Source organism: Styela clava, chromosome 15 (genome assembly GCF_964204865.1).
Source record: "Styela clava chromosome 15, kaStyClav1.hap1.2, whole genome shotgun sequence".
Taxonomy (NCBI): Eukaryota; Metazoa; Chordata; class Ascidiacea; order Stolidobranchia; family Styelidae; genus Styela; species Styela clava.
Window position 1 is genome coordinate 14255675 of NC_135264.1, and position 12639 is coordinate 14268313.

Sequence of the window (12639 nt, forward strand, 5' to 3'; positions counted from 1 at the left end):
TCTAACTTGGTTGGAGTAATTGTGTTTATTTTTATATTTCGTGTTTTGGTAAAATGATCCGCCTTTAAAGTCACATTAGGTAGGTGTAAGGTTTCGTGGTCAAACCACAAACAAAAAGCTTCGGGTTGAATCAAAGCACTGGTGTTAAGAACTAAAAGTTTCTTCCAAGAAAACTACCCCAAGTGCAGCAAACAATAGCATTCATTTATTATTTTTATTAGTGAGTTGCTGTTTGTAATGTGCTTAGTTTATTTCTGTAAATGTTTGCAAAGTTACGATGTCAGGAAAGTTCAAGTAAAAGCTTCAACCTTGACAATGACACAAATCTGTTTTTTGAGATTTCAATAAATGTGCGGCAATCACTCAAAATATAAAAATATACAACAAAAATGGCGTAACAGTGGCAACAGCACAATTAGCATCATAAAACTGGTTACGTCACAATACAGTTTTAGGCAGGTGTGTCAAATTCGTTTATGCTTGTGTGGTATTATGACGTCATATTTCGTTATTTGATTTTCAAAATTCATTGTCTTCCGACACGACGAGATTAAATCTGTGCTAGTGAGTATTGGCGATTGCCTTGTTATTCTATTCATATTTGTCCATCTTGCACGTTTTACTCTAAACTTTCATTTTAATCGGAAATACCCCTGATGCCATTGTTCATTTATGAATTTCCCTCTTCTAATTTAAAGGAGAATCGTTAGTAGGGCTTAAAATTAACTTCAACTTCCCCGAACATAAATATTCTGCAGGAAATGCGGTCAGGCGTGTGATGACTCAGATTGCTGATCAGAATTGATGAGTCACCAATTTGAGAGTCAAGATTTTTTCCAGTAATTTCCTGTTTTTTCTATTTTTGACAAAGTATAACTTGTCTAACACAGATCTTTAATTTTAGACAATTTTTTTGAGTTTTGCCTGTTTGAAAAACATCCTTTCCAGACAACAAATGTCTATTGTGAATCATGAATGTGTTGCAGGCCAAATTACCTAATTTTCGCCGATATGGGAAATTACTGGAACAAGACTCATGTTACGATAAAACATGTCGAATATGATATCTATGATTCTCACAATTTACGTATGTTACAAATTATTCGCTACAACACAAGGCTTATTGATAATATACACAAATAAATAACTTGTAACTTTTGACCCAAACGAATAATAGTCAGGGCACAGAAGTCCAGAAACCATATTGGCCACTGCGTAATCTGCGGTTGGAAATGGTTGAATTTAAACCCAGAGAAATCTCGACCTCTCAGAACTCTAATCAAACGTCACTTGTCAAAAAACTTGTGGAGAGCAAATCTGCGAAACCCACAGAGACGAACCGAATGTAATATCTCAATATCGATACAAAACTTTTACCCCCTTACGTGTACCATAATCGCGAATGATTTATTTCCGTGTTTATATCTGTCAACTTCCTTAAATTTGCATTAAAACTATAAAATATTTCCACCAATAATATCCTAATAACAGATTAAAATCTCCGGTATATTTTGTCAACACAAAATTTATACTGACGAACCCAGAGGCAATATGACGTCATAAACTATGAATATGTACAATGAAGATGCTGTTATCAGATGTTGTCATAGAACTATTTATTGCAATTTTTAGTTGAATTGATTCACATTATATTTCTCATAATCGCTCAGAACACAGCCTTATGTAAGCGACCATTGGCGCATAGGAAAATAGGTTCCTCAAAAATATTTTGTTGCACACTTATTCACTTTTGAACACACTTTTTCCGGTACTCCCGTAGTGTATGTACTAGGTTAGGGTTATGCTATAACTTTATTCTGATTTTCTTTATTTTAGTTCTATTACGAGTTCGGGGGGTGTCTGTGTTAGCTAAGTGAATATACCCCCCTGCTCATAGGTTTCAGTCCCTTCACACAACTTGATGTAAGATAGGCGAACAAAGTTGCCTCCATATTTGTACACACACTTCTACATGTCCAGGCGCACAAGTGGGGTACAGAATACACCCAAGCGCGTACAACACGTTTTGCAAAAACGGAAACCTTGTTTTGCGTATCACTGAATACAATGTATTATGGTTATAAAGTGGTGAAGAAGAGAGATTGAAATCCGAGTCCTCCAACTTATGACACCAGCAAATTTTGTGTAACACACTATACTAGAATATTTTGCCCAGCAAACGGCAGTTTTTTGAAAAACAATGTAAATAAGAGTTATTTATTATAATTGTTAGACTCAATAGTTATTCGGATACATTTTATTTCCCACAGCTATCAACTGTAGATGGGTTTCCTACAGTCTTCAGGCCTAAAATGCGTTTCAAGCCACGAAAAATCGCTATGTATGATATATGAAAAATTAAGAAAAAAATTGAGGTGATTCTGGCTAAGCCCCCGTCCCACACCCACGCTTAAAAAAGACCTTAGAAAGCAGGTGCTACTTTTACAATTCCTAAATTAAAAAATTTTGATCCCATTCCTAGTTTCACTTAACCGCGTGTGGCGTAGAATGTTTTATTTCATATACGCGGGGCAGATGATAGGTAATTTTGAACTCATTTTTTATTTTGGAAATCAGCTTTGATACAAAAGCGCAAACAATGTAAAGATGTGGGTTAAATAAATATAATTCTACCTTTTATATTTTAAACCAAAAATAATAAAATTTCACGATCACTCTTCGACCGCACCACCTCGGGTTATAAACGCTTCAGTACTTGGCTTACGATGTTCTGTGGTTTGGCTAATTCGTAAAACGTGATGTTGGTGCGCAACCACACTTTCCGCTCCGTATTTTTCTCAAATGGGTAAAAATTTTAAACGGTTGGTAAACCTATGCTATGTATGATACAACTAATTTGATGAGGAATTCCCACAGCTTTCGGTTCGATCTAACAAAATACCTCTGAATTATGCGCCTCTCTACTTATTTATTCCGCGTAGTATCCTAATCTAGTGAGATTTTGTGTTATATTTTATATACCTTCACTTTAAACAAGACCCAATAAAATTCTGTGAAAGATCTTCAACTCTCCCACAGGATGCTTTTTATACACTGCTTCCATACATTGTTTATATATATACATTACCTGTGAATCTTAATAGTGAATTTGGGGTGAGGTGACTCTGATGACCTTATGATCGTATCGCCCATGTAAATTGCACCACCATCATGTACACTTTGCACAAACAAAATAAAACGTAAAAATGGTATTACAGGGTAAAAGGGGTCGCGAAAACTAATACTGGTTATCAAGCAGCGACATCTGCGACATCCAATAGAGGTTTTGCGAGAATCCTCTGAATCCTACCACTGACTACACTACAGGGTAAATAATGTACAACGAAATTTAAAAATTTTCAAAGTCTTAATATCTCAATAGGTAATTTCCGTGGAACGGTTCCTGTTTTCGGGTTGGTTTCCCGTCGAACCACATATTGTTCATTATGCCATATTTCCTATAACGTGACCTTGCATTAAGCAAAGCTGTTGCTTTCTCTCTCTTTTAAGTTTATATCCAATAAATCCTAGCAAATCCTTTCAAATAATAAATCAAGCCCACAAAATAAACGCATTAAAAGTTTTTTATTTACATAAAATCCCTTTATCACCCAAATACCACTAAAATAAATATGGGTAAGCCCTCATGTACCGCGGCACATCAACACAACAGACCACATTAATTCATGACGTATTGATAAATTATGATTGGTATAAGCCCAAGACAAATAAAACGGTATATCAAGGAAATATGAAATTACTCGGATGGTGTGAATGTGTAGTTGCCGTCTACAAGACACGACTTGAACGTACTGAAATTTAAGAGCATCTTTGAAACAGCCCAACTAAACTTGAAACTGTGTTACTAGAAATGAATTGGATTCATAATATGGAATTTTGGAATAACAAAATTGGACAAAACCAAAGAATAGAATTTTGTTTATAATATTCCATATTTTACCCAACCAATGATTTTTCTACACCCCTTTAGTTTTGAAATGTGGCACAACGCTTCAATTCTTAACGTAAATGAAATTGTATTTGAATATCCAGAAAATGGATTATATATCTGCCGGTGCAGATGACCGGTCGGCGCTCCCGGAGCACCGACCGGTCAAATATGCAACACATTTTTATAAGTTTAAATAGTTTTTTCAATCACTAATAACAAGATATTTACTCGACTTAAATTTTACGGGATAGAATATGAACCATGAATTCCTTCTAGCACTGAACGGATATGGATGGGCTCATTCGTTTACATCCTTGTTTGGAGCATCGATAATAAATCCAAAAATATTATGTAAAACCTCCGCAAAAACATCAATTTATGCTTACTCAACAAACTAGTTGAATTTTTATTTTTTCAAATTTTTATTTTTTGACAGTTTTTTATGCTTATGACTGAAAAATAACATCCAATGGCTCAACTGTCACGGTTTAGAAAAATAGAAAAGGGAGAATAGGAGATAGTCAACCAAGCATGTGTCTTAACTAGAAATTTGTGCCAACAACCAGCCATGCTTATCATACAAAAAACTTTTAACGGATAAATCAATTATTCTGTTATGATTGAGTCATTGTTAAATTGAGTTTATAATTTTAATGCTTTTTGATGCTTTTATTTAAATAGACAAGACTTTCATATTATGTGGTTTCCTATAATGTAGACTATGGAGAATGGTTTTTTCGTTTTATTTTTACATTTTCAAAAAATGCTTTACCGCAAATACTCTCATTTTGATGAGAAAATACGAGTCTAAAAACTGAAAGTTCATAGTAAGATATGATGCCTTATATTGGTCATGAATGACTACAAAAATGGCCAATGAAATGTGGTATATAATCTTTTTATAAAAATGCCAAGTTACGTTTTATAAAGCGGTGTTTCGTGGCCAAATCCGGTCAAAATTGCTTCGGAATTGAATTCAACCATTTCCAATCTTTACCACAAATAAGGACAATTTGAATCAATTTTAACCGCCTAATTAAGGACCGAACAAAGCGTGATAATCATCTCCAAGACCAATTTAAATCTCTTGCCCAAAACGACCAATTTTGGCTTTTTCTGTCGAGTAATTAACAATTTCTGAATAAGGATATAAATTGGAGGTATTACTTTTTATAATTCATTATTTAATGTCTTGTTTTATTCTAATTTGCGTCTCAAATTTACCTTTCTTCTTTGAATAATTTCACCTTATAGTTTCGTTAGGTGAGAAATTATGATCATGTTTCGATCAAATTATTGACTCCATGCACCACCAGACTAGTCTAACTCCGGTTTCCTGCCGGAAACTCTTTATTGTCGAAATTACCAAGAATCCGCAAATATCATCGTCAATTAACGAAAAACGCAAGTATATTTCGCCAATTATGGGCATTTAGTAAAAAATACTCTTTATGTGGGGTCCAAAGCTGTTCAATCCTTGTTTAAATAACTCGGACAACGATTTAAAATTTAGTACTATTGACCAAACAATCGTTAGGCGAGAATTTATGTCATAAAACACACAGTTGTAAAAAATGAGCAAAATTATAAAACTTTTATAGTAACACGAAGTTATGAACGTAAAAACTGCATTGATTCGTACAAATAAAACGGTACTTCGATATGAAATTTTAATATATCTAATAACGTAGTGAAATTAGTTACAATTACTGATTCTTTTACAGCTGTTTAAATCCAACTTCAAAGGGCTGGTCTGCTTAGGTCATTTCGTTTATTGTCAGTAATCGTCCATAGGAACAGAGTGGTGTAATGTCAACCTAATGTCCAGTCTGATTGTTTACTGAAGGCCTACGACCTACGTGCTTTTCAAGGCTTATTATTTATTATAGGCATATATATGGTTGCATATTCTCTTTTTGTCAACGCAATTTCTGGTTTAAAGTCTTGATGATAGGGGGCATTAATCAAAGAATAAATATAAACAAGGAAAATATGGCGTCATAGAAAAGTTACGTTATAGAGTAATTCAGGCTCGATGAGAATTGCCGGATTGCAACCTCCGTCTCTGAATATGAAAATGTTTTTTTTGTCTCTTATTCAGTTGTAACCTAACATTATTTCAATCCAACATAGTTTTGTTTTTAAACAGAAAGTATTTCTTGTCAATTTTTCTGTTGCTAGGAAACCCAATATTACATCAGAATATAAAACCAACCCAAACTCTCGCAAAATACATCAAATCGTTTCTATATATTCACCAATTTGTGGTTGCATAAACAATATGTCAATCGATTTCATTCAAAGTGAAATAGCCAAAATTGGATATTTTTATTACGTAAATTGAGCTGTTGATGTTTCACGTAATGTATTTCATTATGAACTGCAGCTCAGGTGAGACCACCAATTCAATACAGAAAATGAGGTCGCAATTTTAGTCTCACTAGCTTTATATAGGTAACTAAATGAAGGTGTAATCCAGCCAAATTGCTCCATATAGGATAGGATACAGAAGAGAAATACGCCATTTAACCTTTACAGGGAATCAACAAGTAATCTATGACGATATATTACCACATGGTAATCGACGGGTATTTATTCCTATTTCTCATAACAAAACCTATCCAATGTTTGCTTAATTCAGCCATTTTAACCCAGTTTTTCTGATTGTGAAAGCCCCACGCTCAGCTAAGCATCAGTAGGTAGGCCTTGTCGTGACTATTCCCTTGCGCATAAGAAACATTGGTGTTTACTGTTTACAAATCAAAAATGACTAAATTTTCGAAATTAAACGAATTAAACGCTATATTGCTCCAAAAATATTCTAAACCCCCAAGTTCTTTTTATAGTGTACCATATTACGCATTAGCAATCCTGTCAATAATTTTGACATTTAGTTCATAAATATTCCTTCCAAAATTTTGCCAAAAAGGGCTCGCTACAACCATGTTTTTATTGTGTATTCGCACGCGCAGACGGTTTGTTGAAAACCTAATTGCTTTTATCACAAAAGATCAAATAAATCGGAGGTAATTATACTCTTATTTCAGCTTATTATTTCCTATTAACATTTAGGAACAAAGTATGAAACGTGAGGAATCGAAAATCAGCCAGTCACGAATAAGAAAAGGGTTGCCACATTTATCCTCTTGGTCACTGCTAACTGCACTCAATCGAAAATCAGCCAGTCACGAATAAGAAAAGGGTTACCACATTTATCCTGTTGATCACTGCTAAATGCGCTCAATTACAGTTCATATCAATTTAATATGCATTAGTATCACTAGCAAAGTTGTAAATTCACTTTTTCATCCTAGCAACCCGAACAATTCGCCATGCTATTCTAGCAGTCTTCGCATAATGAAGTCTTTCCGGGTCCAGTAGCACCAGTCCCAAATAAGTAAAGGCAGAAAAGAGTTGCCACTTTCGCCAAGGCGGTTTCCATCAAACTACGGTTCTTATTCATTTAATATGCATTAGTGATACGTCTTAAACTGTAAATTTCTTTTTAAAGTAGATTTACGCTAGACTTCGAACAATTCTCTTAGCATGTCTTGGTATAATGGAGCCTTCCCGAATCAACAATAAGCAAAGGTAAAAAGGCGTTGCCACTTTTATACGAGGTGGTTATCACTCATTGCAATGTACCATTCCGTTTATGTCGGTACCTGCGCATTAGTAAATGCTTTATATTTTCAATAAGCTTGCAAACGAGGTCCATTAAGGCGATCATTTGAAAATAAAAAGGATTGGAATAGCTGAATATCTCTATAGATCGGCATAGGCTGTGTTCGGGGACTCAAACTGATCTTTCCTATCTGCAATGCAAACAATGTCTAAAGTGTGATTGGGGCCACTTTTCATTTAACATCGTTTTAGACATTTAAAATTAAAAATACATTTCAATCGTAGTTTGGAGTAAAAAGGTAGTGATTTAGAGTTTGCTAGAAAATCACGTCCCACTAAAAGTACCGAAAAGGCAATGCTTGGCATTTACCTGGGCCTCGCTATAATGGTAAAAATGTCCTATTTCACAAGAACAACACATTGAATCCCCTCGACCGCTGAATTCACCACAATTGTTCAATAAAAATAATAAACGAGAATAAATCAATTTCAGTCTGGATATGATTGAAATTACGATGCAATACCGGAAGTAATCCATACAAGGGGTTGAGACGATTTGATTGTTTTATTTGTCGAAAACAAAATCCAGCCAATTATTGCAAGCTGGCATGATTTGGAATGCAGCCTGCAGTTATTGATTTAAACGTAAAGTAAGTTTTAACAGCGCATGCAAGATTGAAAATACATTATACACTCAAGTATGAGCAAAATCATTTGCCCGACGTTCAGAAATGATACTTTAGCACGAAATAGTAAAATGGGATATAGAGTTAATATAACCGAAATAAGCGTACAATATTTCTAATTGTTGCTAAATCTTCACGCATTTTTGCTGCATTCTTAAAAAGTTGCTCAAAGCGAGGCCACGCGAACTCACCCAGAAGTAAAGAAGACTCAACTCTGAATAAGCCTACTGACGAACCATGGAAATCGAGTTGACAAAAACTTGAATCAGTTTAAGTAAATACGCACGGGTAATTTATACTTCCATGTGCTTAATTATAGAGCTATGAATATTTTCTTACAGAAAATTCATAACGTGAAATATAAAAAAATATAAACAAATTTCAAAGTCGCTGATGCGTGGAAATTTAGCCATATTTTGACAAGCAATAAAACGTTTAAATTTATACAAATTAAAGATTTTTAGCATATATAACTAAGTAGAAAAATCGACTCACTGTCTTCACAATTTTCTCCACTGAATCCGGGACAGCAACTCCATTCTTCTGTCATTTGTTTCTTCATCACCGTCTTGTAAGTTAAACGTGACGATACGACGTAGCTAAACAGAAAAAAAAATGATTGTGTGTTCATATTAATACTTTGGGTGCTCCCGAAGTATATGCACCAAGATGGCGCACAACCTGACCATAGTATTGTACCAGGTTAGGGTATCAGGTTGATCGTCATCTTGGTACGGATACTTCCGGCGCGCCAATATTTTGACCTTGATTTTGATTTTGAATATAATAAAATATCCCGCGACCCCTGTTACGTCGGCATTGTTATGCAAGCCCATTAGTACTTTGTATGAAATTGATGTACTCCTTGCGACCCCTAAAATTCGATTCGCGTCCCCCTGCGGGGTCGTGACGCCCAGCTTGCGAAGCCCTGACCTAAATGAAATAACTCAGACTCGCCAGTACGATTTAATTATTTGACCCGACTTGGTGACATGACTCGTGGTTTAAGGACTGCTGCCCGATACTGGCATCATTATACCATATCTAAAAAAGAAACCAATGAAGCGTGACTAGTCAGAATGATGCGCTTTTTTATTAACCACGTTCAATTATTTGAAACTGACTCGACCTATATCAGGTCAAGACTTTTTTATTGAATGTATTGTATTAGGTTAACTTATCAACTTTCCTTTCTATGAGAATGAAAATTAAATTGGATTCCCCCTATATAGTAATATTTCTTTTTTCTTGATTAAATTTTCATTTTTCTAGAAAATGCATTTTGTTTGTAAAATTTTGAAATTTATGTTTCAAATCGTGAATTTGGTTACAATCAGATTTCATTTATTAATTAGAATGAAAGGTTTCATGTCAGCAAAATTTTTAGTGACGTCAATGCACCCCAATTTCACCATGAGAACAAATCTTTTAATTATCGGATTACAATCAGCAATTTTTTGTTTCCTGCTGTACAAATTTAAAAATGTGATTGACAATCAGGGGCCATGTAATAATTATACAAGGACCATAGTACGAAATCACAAGAAAAGATTTGCTTCAACGCGAAATTCATTCACAATTTTTACTCACGGATTACAATTGGCCCATACGTTTTTGGAGTTTTATTGATTCATAAATTCGTCAATTTTCAAGGCCTTTATTGGCAAAATAATTCGAAATAATACAAAGTATAATAACAACACAATAACTTCTTCAAGCCTCAAATTAATGAGTGATATATTACTTACGCAGGCGCCGAATGAGGAAATTGTCAGGTTGAAAAAATGAGGTTTTTTATTTACTATTACTGTATTTATGAGTGTTCATAAATACTAAAGAAATATAGAACAGAAGTAGCTGAAGTCTGGGGCGATCTGCTCAATCGGATTTAATGTTTTACTTTAAATTATCGACGCTCCAGTATGTGTACCAATATGGAGGTAACTAATTCTGTTCGCCTACTTTACATCAAGTTGTGTAAAGGGATTGAAGCCTACGGACAGGGGGATATTCACTCGGCTAACACAGTCAGTCCCCGAACTCGTAATAAAACTAAACTATGGGAAATCGGAGTAAAATTAGGGCCTAACTCTAACCTGGTACATATACTACGGGAGTACCTTTATAATTACTATAGAAACATAGAAAAGAAGTAGCTGAAGTCTGAGGCGATCTGCTCAATTGAGTTCAATGTTTTACGGTAAATTCTGGAACTTAACATATTGACTTCATCCCAGCTAAAGATAATTTAGTTTAAAGATGCAATCAGAAGTCTTTACCCCAATAGTCGAACTTAGTGACGGTGGAAGCCCTTACTTGGATCTTACTGAACTCGAGTTTTTTTTACAATACTATTTACATTCTTTCCAATTGTTTCATTTATGAAAAAAAAACGGATTTTGCGTAAGAACTGTCAGTGGTAAAAAAGTACCCGTCCTTGTTATGCACCACGTAAGATTTCACTTATAAACTCTTGCCTGAGTGAGTTTTATGCTCAAGATAGAATACATAACTCATAGTTTTACAAAAGTCGAGCGCAAAATTTTTGTAACATGGCTAGCAAACAGCGATAATCAGTGTTTTTAAATCAAGATCTTGTTAAAATATTTGTCTAAGACGGTTGAGAATATATATAAGAAAGTTTAAATATCGCAATGATGTATGTTGCTACATCATAAATTTATCGACTGTATTCAATAATTTGATTCAAATCTTGAAGTGTCTATACAAGAAACATCTAGATTTAAATACTTCCGGGTTTCATAAAAAGTTCTTGTCAGCAAAGATATTTCGATAATTTTGTACGATTAAAATATATATAAAGAAATAAAACAGCGGGGATTCTGTCTCTGACCCCGGAACGCGGAAGTTCAATTATATTCAATGCAAACGTAATACCAGGCATGGGCCAGAGTTAACTAGATTCTGATAAAACTTATATCAATGGTTTATATTAGTTTCGGTCGTGGAAGCTGATGAGGGGATGTTGACTTTGCAGTTCTAAAATGGGTGATTGTCTCGCGTGAATTTGACAGTTTTTTGAATTTTTATCAAATAGTCATAGTATTATATCTGAACTTTCATATGTATTGCGATTGAAAGAAAAGTCAATAACATGGCTTAATTACATAGCAAAGTTCTTCTTAACTAGTGAATTGTTCTAGATGCAAAAGTTTTCGTGACAGAAGAAGCCAAAACTGATCACTGGTTACGTAAACAAACCTAAGACAGCAAGGAGTTGAAACTTTGCACAAGAGCCATTGGCGAGCGGCTATCCCGTCCATTCCACAAGAAGGAATAATTTTTTTCTTCTGTTTTTAATTTATTGTGATCGTTTGAATTGCAAATAAATGGCAATCTGATTGGGTCACATTGAAAAAAATAAAAATAAATTGAGGTCTAGTCGTATTGTTTAGGTCAAATTTAACTCTCCCTTCGAATTTAATATACAGGGTGGTCGATAGAAAAGCAGAACATTTGAAGGTCAGGTGACACCACGAATAAAATGTGTATATAGGTATAGGTTGAATTGGAACGATATCCAACAAATTAGCTTTCGAAACACTACACGAGCTCGGACGCCTAGGATAAACCATTGCCCTGGAGTGCTCGGACGATATTTTGAGCATCTATGAGTGAAATATATATAACTTATGCCTTTGAAAAACTTTGTAAAACTTATTCTTTGTAAAAATAAATACCTGTTTAACAATTTTTCTGGTTTCCTAGCAACTACCCTTTATATTATAGAATATACAAGCGCTAATATATTCAAAATGTAATTAATCTACTTACTTGACTCTCGGTGTACAGTACAATGAAGTCCAATGGCATTTAGATACAACTTGTTTTAAATATGTTTCAGTTCCGTTAGCAATTCTTTGCGGAATCATCTTTGTTTTTGTGAATGCGCAATATCTCCCAGTATACATTGTTCGCTTCAGAGTGCCGCCTGGATATTGGCTCCTTGAATCATACCTGTGCAGAAAATTAATGTTAGCAAGATATTGAAATTGAATAGAAAAAATATGAATCGTTCATGATCTTCTAACCAACATTTTATTTTTTTGTTTGAAATTAGCTAGAGATCGAAATAAAAAACAAAAATTAATCTTAATTGAGACCCAATACAAATTGATATTTGTCTCCCATTTTTTGCCTGAATATTAGCTAGAGATTGAAATAAAAGCAAACATTGATCCTAATTGAAAACTGACACAACACGAACTAAAAATTTGCCTTCCATTTTTTGTCCAAATTGAATTATTTTTAAGATTAAATCCATTTTTTTTTCACGGGACATATTTATAAATTGGATATTGTAAATATGACCGTATTGCGAAAGAAATATTTAAAATAAAATATACTGTCTTTCGC

The 12639-nt window shown here is 34.2% G+C and overlaps 1 protein-coding gene across 6 annotated transcripts in view; it reads right to left on the bottom strand.

The window, feature by feature from the left end:
* LOC120334193 (uncharacterized) overlaps positions 1-12639 on the bottom strand; it is a 56162-nt gene that overhangs the window by 25522 nt on the left and 18001 nt on the right. For all 6 annotated transcript variants that reach the window (XM_039401655.2, XM_039401658.2, XM_078120557.1 and 3 more), the window contains 2 exons: positions 12058-12240; positions 8758-8861 (listed from right to left, as the gene is read on the bottom strand). In XM_039401655.2, the coding sequence (XP_039257589.2) occupies positions 8758-8861; positions 12058-12240 (287 nt within the window). The remainder of the gene's footprint in view (positions 1-8757; positions 8862-12057; positions 12241-12639) is intronic.